The following is a 19,176-nucleotide window of genomic DNA, read 5'->3' on the forward strand; positions in this document are numbered from 1 at the left end:
ATTCATTATTTATCAGTGCAAGGACATAATTCTCAGATATGATCTTGGGGAAATGAAATCAACTTCTAATTAGAATGTTTCAATCCTAAGCAAATCCTTTTGAGAACTGAATGCTCAATGCTGAATGTCTTGAATTTGAATAAATGATATAACAATAAGGCAAGGACAAATTTACTTCACAAATGTAATCACTGGACAAAATTCTGAATTGCCTAAGGACATACTTTATAAAATAGCTGAACAAAAAGTTGGAAAAGAGAGGGAGACTGCTGTAATCAGAAAGCCTATGTGCTGTAGAGTCCTTCTTCCATTAATCTTATTCAGAAGCTATGAATATAGAGTCAATTTCAGAACAATTTTCTTACTTTACATAGTGAAAGCCTTAGAAAATCTAAAATGATTTAATATGGTACTTTTCATTATAATGAGAATCCCAACCTCAGTCTTCTCCACTTAAGAAGAAAACACAGAGAAGGCAATCTGGAAAGGAAGGAGAGTTAGGATATATGTCTGGTTTTTCAAGACAAAGCTTTGGATACTTACAAGGCATTGCATGATATATGCTTGGCCAATACTGTCCACTGTCTCTCTTTAACCAAACACGAACTGTCCTACAACAGAAGAAAATATGTGCATGAAATCACATTATTCTTAGCCATGGGAGAATGCTGATACATAGAAAATAAACCTCTTAACATTATATATAGAGAGAGGCCAGGTGCAGTGGCTCACGCCTGTCTCAGCACTTTGAGAGGCCGAGGCAGGAGGATCACTTGAGGTCAGGAGTTCGAGACCAGCCTGGCCAAACATGGTGAAACCTTGTCTCTACTGAAAATAAAAAAATTAGCTGGGAGTAGTGGTGTGTGCCTGTAATCCCAGCTACTCCGGGAGGCTGAGGCAGGAGAATCACTTGAATCTGGGAGGTGGAGGTTGCAGTGAGTCAAGATCACACCACTGGACTCCAGCGTAGGTGACAGAGAGAAACTCTGTCTTAAAAAAAATAAGAGAGAGAGAGAATATCTTAATATACATATGTATCTTAACCATAAATACATATAAATGAACACCATATATACCTGTCTAAAGATTCTATATTCCTTAAACTTGAGGCTTCTACAAATTTAGAATTACATATAACTCTTTAAATATCATGCCACACGTGTGTAATCATGATAGTGTTTGGAAATTATTATTTTCATTCTTGTTGTTTTGCCTTTCCAAGCATCTGACCTTTGCCCTTGATGGCTGGAAGCATTCATCTGGCTGGGGAACTATTTGGTTTTATTAGTGAAGGGACTACAAAGAGATCAAATGAAAAAAATATGCAGTATCTGACATGAAGAGGATTATACAGTCCATGGTCTTGTAAGCCAAGCTATTGTCTCAAGGGAGTTTTTCCAAACATGCTCAAGTAATTATAAGCTCTGAGGCAGATTTTCTGAGCTAGTGGTGTCCGTGGGGCTTGCTGTGGAACAGAGAGATACTGCACCAAAGGCTGTGCATGAAGTTCCAGGCCAGCAGCTGTAGAGAGACAAGGCAGACACCTAGGAGAAGTCAGAGAGCAGGCGCCAAAGACTCAACTAGCTGGGAAGTATCATGAGGTTCTGACAAAACAGAAAGGCCTGACTATGAATTATACTAGCCGTAGCATCATCAGCATATGCCAGCAAGGCAAATACAAGTAGGAGGTTGAAAGGTATTATTCCGGAGACCAGAGGAAATAGTGAACATCAAACAGATGGAAAAAGTCAGTGTCCCACTGCCGGGGATCATAGGTCACACATCTCACCCCACACTCTTAAGCCATCCCAGGATTAAAAGCAGAGTGAGAAACTGAGCACTTTTATCTCAGAGAGAGCTGGATACTTCCTAAAGACACTGGACTGAGTTTTAAATCATATTGGATATCTGCCACCTGCGCCACTCCAGCTAATCAGGAGGTCTTCTATAAATAAGCAGGCTGGGCGCAGTGGCTCATGCCTGTAATCCCAGCACCTTGGGAGGCCAAGGTGGGCGGATCACCTCAGGTCAGGAGTTCGAAACCAGCCTGGCCAACATGACAAAACCCCGTCTCCACTAAAAATACAAAAATTAGCAGGGTGTGGTGGTGGATGCCTATAATACCAGCTACTCGGGACGTTAAGGCAGGAGAATCACTTGAACCTGGGAGGCGGAGGTTGCATTGAGCTGAGATGGAGCTATTACACTCCAGCCTGGGTGGCAGAGCAAGACTCTGTCTCAAAAACAATAAATTAATTAAAAAAATAAATAAATAAATAAGTAGTAGGAAAAAGACTAAACCAACTACAGATATAATAAAGAACATTTTCTCTGCACAGCCAGAAGTTACGATGTAATGATATGTAGTGGCACCACTACATATACATGCAAAATTCAGTCTTTTTGGTCAATTATATTAATTTGTGAGGTGAATAGATACAATGGTAAATAACTTATAAGAATTAAATCTATGCATACACATAGTAATACAGCGATACACATATCAGCATTCACTCTTCTCTTAAACAAGTTCTTTTTACAATACATGTTAATACAACATTGTTATATTGAGATTATTACCTCAATAAGAATCAATACCAGAGTAACATCACAGAAGATGGTGGAGTAAGACACTCTAAAATCAGTCCCTCCACTAAATCAACTATTAAGCTGGCAAGAACTGTCAGCCCCATCCCTATGGCAGGCAGCCATGGAGACTGTGGGTCATATTCCTTGAGTGGCCTGCTTGTACCAGGAAGTGAACATCGTCCTCCACAGTTTCTAGGGGGTGTGTTTTGATTTGCCTGGAAATTCACTGAGACATTGGAGCAAAGGCTGGCTATTGTTTCAAATCCTGAGGGCTGAAGGGCTTCTCAAGCAGTGTCTCTCAAAAGAAATTAGAGACAGAAACTTTTTTATCCTTATCGGATGCAGGCATTTAAGGAAATCACTGGCTGACAGACATAACAGAACAGAGACCTCAGTGATCATATACAACAAGGAAAATAGTCTTTGCAAAAATAGTTTGGAAAAGTCACTAAACAAATGGATAATTACAGCACTCAACAAGTAAGAACAGCAACCTCTGGAGAAGGAGAATTGTATGACTTCCAGAATTACTGCATTATAATATTCTAAATGTCCAGTTCTTAACAAAAGTTGCAAAGTATACAAAGAAAAAGGAAAATAAAAACAAATAAATTGACAGAAAATTGACAGAAATTCACAGAAAAAAAAAGAAATTGACAGAAACCATCCATGAAGAAACTAAAACAGGCTTACTATACCAAGACTTTAACAGTTTTAAATAGATAAAGAACAAAGGAAATCAGGACAAGGTTGTATGAACGAATGGGGAATATCAATAAAGAGACAGAAATTTCAAAATGGAATCAAAGCGAAATTCTGGAACTGAAAAGTACAATAACTGAAATGAAAAATTCCATAATGAGGTTCAACAGCAGGTTTGAGAGTCAGAAAAGCCAGCAAACCTGAAGATGGGACAACTGAAATTTCCCAGTCTGAGGAGGAGAAAATAAAAAGAAAAAAGAATAACAAACAGAGCATAAGAGACCTATGGGACATCATCAAGTGTACCAACATATTCAATATGGAATAACAGATGAATTCTCTATCTAGCTGCACTATCCTTCCAAATGAAGGGAAAATTAAGACATTCTCAGATAAACAAAAGTGAATGAAATTCATTACTAGTAGATCTTCCTTATAAGAAAGGTTAAAAGGAGTTTTTCAGGCTGAAACAACAGGACACTAGATGGTAACCTGAAGCCATACAAGAATTAAAGATTACTGGTAAAGGTCACTACACAAGTAAATATAAAAGCAAGTATCACTGTATATTTTGTTTATAACTCCTCTTTCTGTTTCCTAAATGGATTAAAAGACATATGCATAAAACAAGAATTTTAAGTCTATCTGTGTAAACGGGCAACAAAAGGGGTGGGAACAGAGCTAACTAGGAACAGAGTTAATGTATACTAGTAAAAATGAATTGATATCAATTCAAACTAGATTATATAAATTTAGGCATACAGAAGAGAAAAATAAGGGAATCAAAATGGTACACGAGAAAAAACCAAAAGTAAAAGAAGGCAATAGTGGAGAAATTGAGAAACAAAAAACAAAGAGATTTAATACATAAAAAATAAATAGCGAAATGGTAGAAGTCTTTCCTTATCAGTAATCACTTTCAATATAAATGGATTAAACTCACAAATTGAAAAACAGAGACGGGCAGACTGGATTTTAAAAAAATATGGTCTAATTTTTTGCTACTTAAATGAGACTCACTTTAAACCCAAAGACACAAATAGGTTGAAAACAAAACAATAAAAAAGACATTCCATTCAAATAGCAACCAAAAGAGAGCTAGGTGGGTATACTAATAACAGATAAAATGGGTTTTGAGTCAAAGTTTATTACAAGAGACAAGGACACTATGTATTGACACAAGGGTCAATTCATCAAAAAAATAATAATTACAAATACATATACTCCAAAGAATAGAGCCCCCAAAATATTAATATATGAAAAGTAGCCAGGCACTGAGGCTCACGCCTGTAATCCCAGCACTTTGGGAGGCCGAGGTGGGTGGATCACAAGGTCAGGAGACCGAGACCATCCTGGCTAACACCGTGAAAGCCTATCTCTACTAAAAATAGAAAAATTAGGCGGGCTTTGAGGCTCACGCCTGTAATCCCAGCACTTTGGGAGGCCGAGGTGGGGGGATCACAAGGTCAGGAGACCGAGACCATCCTGGCTAACACCGTGAAAGCCTATCTCTACTAAAAATAGAAAAATTAGGCGGGCTTGATGGCAGGCGCCTGTAGTTCCAGCTACTCTGGAGGCTGAGGCAGGAGAACGGCGTGAACCCGGGAGGCAAAGCCTAGATCGTGCCACTGCACTCCAGCCTGGACAACAGCCAGACTCCGTCTCAACAAAAAAAAAAAAAGAAAAGAAAAGAAAAAAAGTAAGCACTGCCAGAATTGAAGGGAGAAATAAGAGAGTTCCACAATAATTGAAGACTTTCACTTGCAATAAAAGAACATCCACACACATGAGGAAACAGAAGACTTGAACACTACAAACCAACTAGATCTAATGATATATAAACAACACTCCAACCACCACCAACAGAACATACATGTTTTTCTGAAGTACACATGGAACATTCTCTAGGATTGATCAGCTGTTAGGCTGTAAAACAATTCTTAATAAATTTTAAGATTGAAATCATACAAAGGATCTTCCCCAACTATAAGGGAATGAGGCTAAAATCAGGAACAAAAAAAAACTGGGGAAGAAGTTACTAAGAAAATTAGAAAATACTTACAGATGAATGAAAACAAAAGCACAACACATTAAAATGTATTAGGCGCTGTGAAAGCAGTATTCAGGAAGAAATGTATAGCTATAAATGCCTACATTAAAAAAGAAGATCACAAATCAATAACCTAATTTTATACCTTAAGGAAAAGCAAACTAAACCCAAAGCCAGCAAAGGAAGGAAATAACAAAGATTAGAGCGGATTAAAAAAAAAAAAAAAAGATAGAGAAAGATAGAGAATCAATGAATAAAAAGTCAGTTCCTTGAAAAGATCAGCAAAAGTAACAAACCTTTAGCTAAACAGAAATTTAAAGGATTATAGGAGAAAATTTCATATGCCAGCCAATTAGATAATCTAGATTAAATAAAGAAATTCCTAGAAACATACAATCTACCAGTACTGACTCAAGAAGAAATGGATAATCTCAACAAATCTATTACAAGTAGAGATTGAATCAATAATCAAAAACTTCTCAACAAAGAAAAGTGCAGAGCCAGACGGCTTCACTGGTGAGGTCAATCAAACACTTAAAGGAGAATGAACAACAATCCTATTCAAACTTCAGAAAAACAGAAGAGGAGAAAATACTTCATAACACATTCTATGAAAGCTGGACAAAGATACTACAAGAAAACTACAGACTTCAATCTTCATGAAGAGAGATTCAAAACACCACAACAAAATACTAGTAAGCCAAGTTCGACAGCACATTAAAAGGGTTATATACCATGACCGAGTGTCATTTATCCCAGAAATGCAAGGGTAGTTCAATATAAGAAAATCAATCAATGTGATACAGCACACTGATAGAATGAACGCGCGCGCGCACACACACACACACACCCCCCTCAATAGACACAGAAAATGCATTTGACAAAATTCAACAATCTTTTGTGAAAAAAAAAAACACAGCATACTGGGAATAGAAGAAAATTTCCTTAACCTAATAAAGGATATGCATGAAAAATCCACACTTAACATCATACTCAAGTGAAAATATACTCCCTAAAATCAGAAATAAGGATACTCAATTTCATCACTGTTATTCAACATTATTGGAAGTCCCAGTCAGAGTAATTAGGCAAATAAAAGAAATAAAAGGCATCCGCACTGGAAAGGGAGATGTAAAACTATTTTATTGGAAGATGACATAATTCTACTTATAGAAAATCCTAAATAATCCACTCAAGAAAAAAACGACTAAAGCTAATTAAATAAATTAAGCAAAGTTACAAGGTACAAGATGAGCAAACAGAAACCATCTGTGTTTCTAATAACAAACATTTCTAAAGAAATTACAGCCCCCAAAACACTTTACATATATATTTAATCTTTACAATACCCTATTAAATAAAGCTCTCTTCACTAAATGTACTGCCCTCCTTACATCAACTCTTTACACCTAAAAATAAAAGTACAGTATATAAAAATATCTGTTCTCTTATCTCTTGAGGTACAAGAGCAGTTTTAAAAAGAAAAAAAAGGTTCTGCATCTTCGAGATCAAAAGTGCTACTTGGATGGTTAGGAATTTCCTAAATAAATGTAAATTTTACTATACAAAGCCTTAGAAGTTAAGTTTTAATTTTTCTGAAAATTATATTTTAAAAGCAACACAAAAAACACTTTTCCCTGAAGAAAATTTTCAGAAAATGACAACTGTGTTTAAGAGTCATATTAAGCCAGCAGAGGTCAGGGTACTGGGGGGGAAAAAAGTCCGACCACTGAAACGCAGGTAAAGTGTCCTTTCACCTCCCCCGCACAAAGCCCTAAGTTCGCAGGAACAGGACAGGGCCAAACGCATTGATTGCATAGTCCATCTTGCACGTGCTGTTTTCTTCTCTCCCTGCCTCTTCCTTTCTCCTAAGCTCCCAGCACAAGGCACAAACTAACACTGGGAGAGAGACAGTGCTCATCTAAAAAATACCAAGATGAGGTAGCCCATAGTGGGTCTCAAGTAGTTCAGCAACTGGGCTATTTATTTTTATTTGTTATTTTTTGAGACCGAGTCTCACTCTGTTGCCCAGGTTGGTGTGCAATGGCATGACCTTGGATCACTGTAACCTCCATCTCCCAGGTTCAAGTGATTCTCCTGCCTCAGCCTCCCGAGTAGCTAGCATTACAGGTGCATGCCACCACACCCAGGTAATTTTTGTATTTTTAGTAGAGACAGGGTTTCACCATAGTGGCCAGACTGGTCTTGAACCTCTGACCTCAAGCGATCCGCCTGCCTTGGCCTCCCAAAGCGCTGAGATTACAGGCATGAGCCACTATGCCTGGCCTGAGCTATTTAAAAACAGCATAATTTCATTCTATGTTGGATACAGCTGATCACATTTCAACATGATAAAATTACTTTTAAATATCAGCCCTATTGCTGAGACCTAAAACAAAACTGCTTTTATTTTTATTTTACTTTAAGTTCCGGAATACACGTGCAGAACGTGCAGGTTTGTTACATAGGTATACATGTGCCATGGTAGTCTGCTGTACCTATTGACCCATCCTCTAAATTCCCTACCCTTGCCCCAAAATTGCTTCTTTAAGGTTAAAGCAGATGTTAGATAAATTGCAGTGTTTATCAAAGTTCTACTAGGATCAGTGCTGGTTTGCTCCTTGACTGGGCTATAAATGCAAGCAGAGAAGGAGCCACATTTTACCATACTTGATACCTGCCCCAAGGCCAAGCACTATATCAGATCCAAAACTGGTGCTCACTGTTTGTGAAAGATTAAAAGAATCAATCAAAAATCTCTGCCTATGACCATGGCCACCCCAACCTACTTGTCCACTGTCAGGAAGTCCTCTGATTGCACCTAGACAGACACCTAGTGCAAAATGGCAGCAAGGAAGCTAGGTTGATACTGAGAAGTCTATACACTGTGATGGGTAAGACAATGGGAGAGAACGATGAATCCTTAATTGTACAGCTCCAGCCCTTATTTCCTAAAGAAATACTGATGGGCAGGGAATTCCCACATGCCTCCCATCTCACCCCAAGTCTCTCAGACTAAATTCAGTGCCTGCCTCAGTTACAACCTTAACTAAGACAAGTGTGACCTCAGGGACAGCACTCAGCACAGTAGCCAGTCTGATCACGCAGAGGGGGACTCACATGTTCAACTAAGCAGGGAATCATATGTTTTTGATTCCCTTTTTGAGATCCCAATTTTTTAGTTTGTATTTTATTTTATTGTTTTAAACCGTGCTGACACACATAAGCTGGCAGTAGAGTTTTATTAGACACAGTTGCTAAACTGACACGTGTGTGCGTGCGTGCATGTGTATACATGCATATACATATATAGTCATGGGCTACATAACAATGTTTCAGTCAACACTGGACAACATATATAATGGTGGTCCCATAAGATTTTTTTTTTTTTAATAGAGACAGGGTCTCGCTTTGTTGCCCAGGCAGGAAGGCAGTGACGTGATCATAGCTCACTGTCACCTTGAACTACTGAACTCAAATAGTGATCTTTCCACCTCAGCATCCCAAGTAGCTAAACTACAGATGCTCGCCACCATAAATGGCTAATTTTTTAAAAAAATTTTATAGAGATGGAGGTCTCACTATGTTTCCCAAGCTGGTGTGGAACTCCTGGCCTCAGGTGATCCTCCCGCCTTGGCCTCCCAAAGTGCTGGGATTACGGGCATGAGCCACTGAATCTGGTCCCCCTAAGATTCTAATACCATATTTTTACCATATGCTTTCCATGTTTAGATACACACATACTTAACATTTGTGTTACAGTTGCCTACATTATTCAGTACAGTTACAAGATATACAAATCTGTCGCCTAGGAGTAAGCGGCTATATGTATCACACAGCCTAGGTATGTAGCAGGCTACACCACATAGTTCTGTGTTAGTACATGCTATGGCAATCACACAATGACTGAACTGCCTAATGGCATATGTCTCACAATGTATCCCCACTGTTAAGAGACACATGACTATATCCATGGGGGACTGGTTCCAGGATCTCCCCCAGATTTCGTATGCTCAAGTCTCTAATACAAAATGGCACAGTATTTGCATATGACCTACATACATCCTCTCGTAGGCTTTAATCTCTAAATTACTTATATTACCTAGCACTATGTAAATGCTATGTAAACAGTTGTTATACTGTATGTTCAGGAAATAATGACAAGGAAAAAAAGTCTATACATATTCAGTGCAGATACAACCAACCTTCCTCCCCACTTCCCCCAAATATTTTCCATCCAAGTTTGGTTGAATCCATGGATGCAGAACCCACAGATAAGAAGGGCCAACTGGATATAGTGAAGCACCACACCAGGTTCATGCCCCTAACCATCCTAGCCTGCAAAGACATATCCTTTGTGCTATATTCTAGCAATCTTTAGGAGTCTGCTTATAGTGATACAGATAATGAACAACAACTTCTGGAACAACATGGATTTTCCAAGACTATGAAAATCTAAAAGTTAGGAATTCTCCCCCACTGCCCCACAAGTGCCCTTACACACATTCATTCATTGACTTGTTGATTCATTAATTTACTCGACCAACATTATCAAACACCTACTAGGTACTAGTATGTGAAACACACTGGAACCACAAAGAAAAACAAGCGCCACCTCTAGCAGAAGCTCATGGTCCACAGGGGGAGACAGGTCATAGAACATTACAACACAGCAAGATAAGAGCTAAGGTATGGAGATGCCCATGCTGTAATAGGAGCACGTGAGGGCATCTAACTCCGACTACAGAGCCCGGGCTCAGGCAGGGCTAGACAAAAGCTTCTCAGAGATGATGGTGCCTGAAATGCAGGGTGAAAAGGCATTTGGCAGAGGAAAGTAGAGAGGGTGCGGGAGCACGTTCTGCAGGACCATTGCCTCTGCCGCCCAGGTAGGCAAGACGAGCAGGAGTGGTGAGAATCCAGCCTGGACAAAGAACAGGCAGAAGGCCACCGATGCTTGTTTTTCTTTGTTTGGGGGCAGCCTAGAAAAGGCGGGGTTACCCTGAAGTAACCAGTTTGGAGGATGTAGGCGCAAACCAAGTAAAAAAGGATGAAGGCCTAAAAGAGAAAGGACGACAGATTTTAGAGCAGTCAGGAAGTAGAAGCATCAGGAATTGGGGATTGGCTGGATGTGGGGTGTCATACGAATGGTGGTATCATTCATTAATAAGTGATTTTTGTGGAAGGCAACGTTGAGTTCATCTTGAACACACTGAGTGTGGGGAAAATCCAGTTAGGGCTGTTGCAGAGAAAACAGTCTACATGAAGTTCAGGGGTAAGACCTGGGCTGAAAAATTAAGATTTGGGAGACATTAGCATATAAGGAGTAACTACCAGAGAATAAGAAAAGAAGGCCAACATGAAAGACAAACACCAAGAGTTAAGGGGTAGTCAAGAGAAAAACGCCAGCAGAGAGGCAGAAGAATAATCCTTCTTTACTTTACAGACAAAACGTGTCCTGAATTTTTGTCCAGAAAATAAGGTCATCATAGGCACACCTAAGAGCTGAACTATATTCACAGTGAAAACGTGCCTACAATAAAATACTATCTATATAGGTCATTTTTCTGAGAGAAAAGGGAAGGCTGGGGGTGGCAACAAACAGTATACCACAGGTTGCTAAGCTACTGAATAAAATAAGACGGGGCGTCTACCCATGTTGAAATCAGGCTTTTAAAAATGTGCCCTAGAATGATGCAACCTTCATTAGTTACCATAGCAATGAGCTTCATTTCCCAGGGGACAATTGTTATTTTTGCCACCACTGAAGTAACTTGGGGTAGGGGCTGGGAGAAGTGAAGCCCACTGTGTTTCGAAGACCCTGAATTTCCAGGGAATACTTTCCTACAGATCACACCCTGCAACAGCAATACAGACAGAAGGAAGGCAGCCCCCGGCGATCTGCAAACTAATAGAAAAACTTTGAGCAACAGGATGTAGTTTTTATAGTCATTTGTTTAAAGAGAGAGAGAAAAAAACAAAAACGCTTCAAATGCAGAAAACGCAGAGATTCTTAGAAAACATAGCTGAAAGATTTTTTAAAAGTTGATTTCTCTATGATTATCAGATTTCTTTAGTTACTTGTAATAAAAACGAACTGAGAGATTCCCAGCAAATGCATTCTAACCACATACAGTAAATAAACTAAACCCAATCTTCCACAATGCACTGTGTATCTTTTGTATCCAGGGTTCCTCCGTGATAGACAGATGCTACTGTGTGGAAACTGCAAGTGAATTGAGGTGGCCAGGGGTTTCAAGAATCGGGGACTCAAGCTGGCTGTTGTCCAGTATTGTCCAGCCTCTGGTCCCCTCTTGCCAAGGAGCTCAGTTCTCACGTTAATGACCTTGGTACAACAGACCCAAATAACTGCTGAATCATACACCTGGATTTTTTTCCTCACAGCTGTAGCAACTCAGCAGTCAGTGACCAGAGAAGAGGTGTGGCTATTTTACATTTCCACACCTTGGGTTTCTAATGGCACTCTTGCTTTAAAAACACCGCCATTCCAGTTATTCGCAGTCATTTGCATCAGCAAGGTGTATTCTTTATTCCAGCCATCTCCCCTTGGAGTTTTTATCAGTTGGGTCATTTCTCTTAATCCAAAGGCTGTGAAAATCTTCACAATTCAGAATTTTTAAAATCACAGTCAAGTGACAACATTTTCAGCGTTTTTAAAATCTATAAAATGAAGTCTCAACATGAGGTTAATGGGACCCATATATACCAGGTGAGAAATTACAAACAATATACCTGGAAATGGTTGTCTTAGACAGTCAGTAGTAAGATCCTTCAGAGAGGGAAGGAAAAGATGAGCCACAAGGTCTTCATTCTGAGTAGTTTTCTTACAAAAACAGCACTATTTTGTGTCCGCAGATAGTGCCCTTGCATTGTAGACTTGCTTTTGTTTTCGTGGTAATTTAACTCTTACTGACTAATGCTTAAGCACAGCTTCCTGTCCTTGCATAGCTGTGGGTTTTATACTTCCCTGACTCCCTCTGTCTCTCCCCAGAGTTACACATATATCCACTTTCCCTGTGAAGCCTTTGCAATTCCTCAGGCAAAACTAAGCTCCAGAATCCCACTGTACCTTGCAAAGGCCTGTGTTAGGACACATCACATTAATCAGTGTTAGGTTAGCAAGTCCTTCTTGTAAGGAATACAAGAAATTCCTTGAATAATCAATAATTCCTTATTTGAATAAAAATTCAAACATTTTTATCTTTGGTTTTTTTAAAGTACCTACAATACTTTCATTTGTATCACATACAGTATTTAGCATACAGGAAGTGCTTTTAAAAGGTCATATAAATACAGGGAAAAAAAAGAAAGGGAAATTAAAGAGAAAAATGAACATTGTCCAAGCAGTGGTGAGGAGGAACCCACAAGGAAGCAGCAGGAACAGCAACGCACCAGAAGATCAGGGAGGCTGGACAGGGCCCTGGTTATCAGCATCGGCCATGCCATCTGCTCTTCAGCCACAGTCCCTCACAGGCAAGAGAAACATGAGTACCACCCCTTGAACTGGCAGCCTAAGCAATTCAACAATATGAGAGTGTTCATCAATACCACCCTGTAGAGAAATCGGGATGATACCATTAGAGGGATAACATAGATTTAAATATTGTTCTTGGCTCCATACACAGTGGGAGGGCACGGTCTGTGTCATCCTACTTACCACTATATTCCTCCAGTCAGTTACAGTGGCAGGCAGTAGAAATGCTCAGCAGAAACAATGAAATAGTAACTGGAAAGAGCAGTGGTTCAGAGGATGCCCCTGGCTGCTACTGTTCTGAATCTGAGACGGATTAACTGCTGCCTTCCAGGACAGCCATCTTAAAAACGCAGCAGGCCCTGGGGGAAGGGGAACACGAAGTGATTGTGTAATGGATACAGAATTTCTATTTGGGATGATGAAAAAATTGATAGTGGTGATGGTTGCACAAGATTGTGAATATACCTAATGACACTGAGTTGAACACTTACAAATTGTTAAAATCATACACTTTATGTTATATATATTTTACAACAATAAAAAAAAAAAGGAAAATAGCAGAATGACTCTCTCTCCCCAAAACTGTAGTGTTCATAGAGTTGCCAAAGGTGCAACAATTACAGATGGCCACATGGCTGGGCGCAGGGCCTCACACCTGTAATCCCAGCACTTTGGGAGGCCAAGGTGAGTGGATCACCAGGTCAAGAGATCAAGACCATCCTGGCTAACATGGTGAAACCCCATCTCTAAAAATACAAAAATTAGCTGGGCATGGTGGTACGCACTTGTAGTCCCAGCTACTCAGGAGGCTGAGGCAGGAGAATCACATGAACCTGGGAGGTAGAGGTTGCAGTGAGCTGAGATTGTGCCACTGCACTTCAGCCTGGTGACAGAGACTCCCTCCATCTCAAAAAAAAAAAAAAAAAAAAAGACAGATGCCCACGGGCTGGTCACGAAGCAGGTCTTTGAAAGTTATTCTGGTTGAGAATGTTGTTATTAAAATAAAAATCTCTGGCTGGGCAAAGGTGTCTCACGCCTCTAATTACAGCACATTGGGAGGCCACAGTGGACCACCTGAGCTCACGAGTTCGGGATCAGCCTGGGCAACATGGTGAAATCCCATCTCTACAAAAACACACACAAAAAATAATAAAATTAGCCAGGAGTGGTGGAGCGCACCTGTAGTCACAGCTACTCTGGAGGCTGGGATGGGAGGATTACTTGAGCCCAGGAGGTGGAGGCTACAGTGAGCCGAGATTGTGCTACTGCACTCCAGCCTGGGCAACAGAGCAAGACTCTGTCTCAAAACATAAAATAAAATAAAATAAATACAATACAATACAATAAAAATCTCAACAGACAAATAAATCAGATTAGCTACAAGTCAAGAAGGAATGTATAAACTGTAAGATAAATGAAAAGCAATCTATTAATAGAATACGGTCTTCACAGAGACAAAGATATGGAAAATGTGAAAGGTTGAACATTAAAAACAAGGTAAAAAAGATTAGAATGAAAAGGTCTAAGATATACATAACTGGAAAGACCAATAAGAAAATGGGGAAAGGGTCAATAATTGAGAGATAATATCTCAGACTCTTAGACAAATTTTGAAAAACGCCAGTCCTAAAATGAAGACAACTAATGACAAGGAAATTAGCTCAAGATCAGATCAAAATTTATTTCCTTTTCCAGATGAAATGATAAGATTATTAGGATAACTGTAACTCAACTACACTCCCATTTTCCTGATATCCTGGAACATGAGACAAAATATTTTCTATGAATGCATGCAGACCTCATCAGAGAAAAGAGGAATCCAATCATGCATCATTAGATTATAACCACTTTTCTTTGCTATAGTCTTATAAGAAACATGCCAAACACATTTTCCAATACCACCTCTTATATTTCAGTGGTGACTAGAAATGCTCCACGAATAGGCCAGGCGTGGTGGCTCACGCCTGTAATCCCAGCATTCTGGGAGGCCGAGGCGGGTGATCATGAGGTCAGGAGTTTAAGACCAGCCTGGCCAAGACGGTGAAACCCCATCTCTACTAAAAATAGAAAAAATTAGCCGGGCGCGATGGCAGGCGCCTCTAATCCCAGCTACTCAGGAGGCTAGGGCAGGAGAATCGCTCGAACTCGGAGGGTGGAGCTTGCTCCAGCCTGGGCGACAGAGTGAGACTCCATCTCAAATAAAAAAAAGAAAGAAAGAAACGCTCCATGAATAAGATGGACCCAACTTGGGTAGAATGTGGTTTTTGAAAGTAACTTCCACTAACAAAATTAAATAGAGCAGAACAGAAAACAGAAAGTCCAACTCTTCTGCCTGCGCTGTCTCTATTTCTCTTTATCCTTTATAAATCATCCCAGTGAGCAGAACAAAGATATAATCACCCCCAGCAGATGTGTGAAGGTACTAGCTAGGACTGTAGAGGAATTAAATGATTTGATAAATGTTATACAGGAAAATGGTGGGGAAAGGCACATCAAAATCTTACTTAAACAAAGTGCATGAGCTTTGACTGTCCACTTGTTTGAATAAATCAATAGCAAAAATATGTTCAAATTAGGAAAATTTGAAAATGTTAAATGATACTAAGAAATTATTCATTTCTTCCTTTTTTTTTTGAGAAAGAAAATGGGGTAAGGGTCAATAATAATTGACAAATATGCCCAAATAATTGGGCAAATATGCTAGACAAATAGCCTCAGCTACTCAAATCGTTAAAAGCATAATTTATTCAAGGTGGTTCATTCATTTTAGAAGCCGAGAATTTGTTTGGCTTCTTGTTTCTTGTTGCCCAGGCTGGAGTGCAATGGCGTGATCTCAGCTCACTGTAACCTCCGCCTCCCAGGTTCAAGCGATTCTCCTGCCTCAGCCTCAGGACTAGCTGGAACTACAGGTACCGACGACCACGCCTGCTAATTTTTTGTATTTTTGGTAGAGACAGGGTTTCACCATATTGGCCAGGCTGGTCTTGAACTCCTGACCTCAGGTAATCTACCCGCCTAAGCCTCCTAAAGTGCTGAGATTATAGGCGTGAGTCACCGCGCCCGGCCTATTCTTTTATTTCTGTGTGATAAAGGCACTGGGGTATGTGGAACCAATTATCCTTTACAGATACGTACTGTAGCATTAACAGGTAAAATGATAGAGTAATCTAAAATTTGTTCACAGCAAATCCCAACATCCATACCCAACAAAGGGTGGAAGGAGTAGATACACGAAACAAGATTGACAAAGGTTGATAACTAAAGCTGGGTGATGGATATATTGCTATTTTTGTGTGTTGTATATATTTGAAATTGCCCAGAAGAAACTGTTTTTAAAAATCTTCAGCTTTTGATTCATGTCAACAATTGTATAAATATATATAACAGCCTCTTCTGGGAGCACAAAGAGATTATAAATAGAAAAATAGTAGTGATTATTAATTCAAGTAGTACTAAACACTTTTGTCATTTACTTAGCAATCTGAATTGATTTAATATCCTTTATTAGTATTAATAAAAAGTTCACAGATAAAACACTTTATTTCTAGATAACAAACAAATTCTGGGCTTCTAAAATGAATGAACCACCTTGAATAAATTATGCTTTCAAAGATTTGAATAGCTGAGGCTAATTATCTAGCATATTTGCCCAATTGTTAAAACTAATAATAATTGATACACAGTATCAGAATAATCCTGCTAGAAATTTTTTAAAAGCTCTCATGTCAAATATTCTCCATATACATTATGGTAGTATATGTCAATGAGAAAGGAGATAATAGCATATGGGTGTCTTTGAAGTTAGCAGAGTAGATGAAAATGCCTACTTCTGCAGTGCTTAAATGTATTTCATTAGAAGATTAAATTCTCCTCACTACTGAAAAACACCAAATAGCATAAAATAATTCAGATTCCACATTACATAACCTACATTATTTCAAATATCCATCTACTTTCCTTTATGACAAAGAGGCAAGTACTGAGTTTCCAGATGAAATAATAAAAGCCTTCATAATCCAGCCTATATTAAAAAATAAGACTAACCATTTCTCACAAACTTTAAATACATCCGACATGCTTTGTAGGAATACAAAGGAGGTATAAAACAAAAAAATCTAAAACACAATGATAACGTATCTTTCCTCTGCCAAGTCAACTAAACAAACAACAGTAACTACTGCCCTCTACAATTTTGCTTGGAATAAAGTGATGATTTTGAATAAATGGCTGAAAAAAATCTCATGTTATCTTGGAAAACCACAGTATACAGATAACCCCTCCTCCTATAATCAACCTTTCTTCCTGTAGGTTTTTGTGATGCATAATGTATACTCATGAATGTTAATAAATCCCATAAATCAAAATCACATTACCTTTTCTTCCACATTGAGCTTTTCCCATAAGCTTCTACAGAATTGTGCATCAATGTTCCTTGATGTATCAAAGTACATGGTGTACAAAAGTGGAGATGAACCCACGATAGCAAAATTTCTTTATATTTTTGATTGGAGAAAAGTCTCTTGCCAGAGACAATTCATTGTATTCTTGACCTCCCTTGATTTTAAACTGTGCCAATAAAAAAAGCATACATGGAAACTCATTAAATGCACAGAGAAGCCACAGAAACAGAACCTTCTGTTTATTAGCCTTTGTTTTTGTGGGGAAAGTGGGGTAAAAGCAGTAGCTTCAACTAAATTATTTTCTAAAATTTTCTTCAAGAATTTATCAAACTGCAAAAAAATTCTGAAATTCAAAAGAATCTTGAGCTTGAATTAAGGCTGACAAGCCACACAGTCCCTCCACCAAAGGCCGTTCTGTAAAGAAGCATAATAAGTAAATCATTGCTCTGCATAATACGCATCAGTATCAAGTTAAGCCGTGCAAAAATAAAAATCCAAAAAGCTTAGTAGCGCCCAATATTTTTACTAGCCACCATACCCTCAAGGAGTTATGTAGGTAATAAAATGAATGAAATCAGTATTTTCTGACTCACATAGCATAGCTTTTCATGAATGGGTACTTTTGTGTGCAAATGGATTAACCCTCTGATCTCATTTTAATGAGTTTCTTTTTGTCTTTGAGGGACTACTTTGCACGGAAGCTCAATCATTCTAGAGTCATTTAAATCAATCCATTTAAGACTTTTAAGAAATGCACTCACTTGCACTTATTTGGGAATACTAAATTCACCAAAATTTAAATGCAGAGAATAATTTAAATAATATAAAATTATCTCTTCCACCCAATAGGTTGCTCAGCCCTGTCAAATTCTACCTCCTTAATGTGACTAAATCTGTCTTCTCTGCTATCTGTACTGCCTTAGTCCACACTCTCATTAATACCCCACCCCCAGGAGCATCCTAGCCGGTCTCCTTACTCCTTTTCATCCTTCTCTGATCCCTTCTTCACCCAGCCACTGAAGTCATCTTTCTAAAATCCAAATCTAATTATGTCAGAACCTTCAAAGATTTGAGGACCATATTTAACTCTAGAGTTTACCAGGCCCCCCAGGATCTGACCTCTGTCTGCTTCTCTGGCCCTATCCACCCTAGCTGCCCAACGCTGGCCCCATCTCTACTAAACTACTCTTGTCAGAGGCATTCAAACCAGAGTGACTCCATCTCGAATAAAGGCTAGGAAAATGAGGCTGGGACCTGCTGGGCTGCATTCCCAGAAAGTTAGGTATTCCTCGCCTCTAGATGTTTCCAGTTAAGAGAACAAACTGATGTTTACTAAACAGACCCAGACTTGGGAGTGTCCTAATATCTCAATATCTTGAGAACAAAAGCATTCCTAATTTTGCTTTAAAGAGAATAATATCAGTTCTTGCAAAATATAGCAATTAAGACAATCCTTTATCACAAATCCTTGTAGCACAGCACATCTCCCCCATGATCTTTTTTATCCTATATATACAAGCACTGTACCTAGGGTGGACGCGTTCCTCCTCTTATTTTCAGGAATACCCTACTCTGTCTATGGAGTGGTTATTCTTTCACCACTTTACTTTCTTAATAAACTTGCTTTTGCTTTGCACTGTGGACTTACCCTGACTTCTTTCTTGCACGAGATCCAAGAACCCTCTCTTGGGGTCTGGATCGTCCGGGACCTCTTTCCTGTAACAGTCTTAGTTCTCTAACATGGTAGCTGACAAACATTTGGATTTCACAGGTCAAAAAAACAATAACAAAAACAACTAAAAGGGTAGTGAGTGAAACACAGGGTTGCCAACTTTCCATTAGCCAAAAAAAAAAAAAAAAATTGGCCGGGCGCCGTGGCTCAAGCCTGTAATCCCAGCACTTTGGGAGGCCGAGACGGGCGGATCACGAGGTCAGGAGATCGA

General features: G+C 39.1%; 1 protein-coding gene across 1 annotated transcript in view; it reads right to left on the minus strand.

The window, feature by feature from the left end:
* The window catches only part of WDFY2 (WD repeat and FYVE domain containing 2), a 176,797-nt gene that overhangs the window by 103,077 nt on the left and 54,544 nt on the right, over positions 1 to 19,176 (minus strand). Inside the window, exon 2 of the mRNA XM_011939056.1 lies at positions 544 to 611. Within this exon, the coding sequence (XP_011794446.1) occupies positions 544 to 611 (68 nt within the window). The remainder of the gene's footprint in view (positions 1 to 543; positions 612 to 19,176) is intronic.

This window comes from Colobus angolensis, unplaced genomic scaffold, assembly GCF_000951035.1.
Source record: "Colobus angolensis palliatus isolate OR3802 unplaced genomic scaffold, Cang.pa_1.0 Scaffold101, whole genome shotgun sequence".
In the NCBI taxonomy this organism is placed as follows: domain Eukaryota; kingdom Metazoa; phylum Chordata; class Mammalia; order Primates; family Cercopithecidae; genus Colobus; species Colobus angolensis.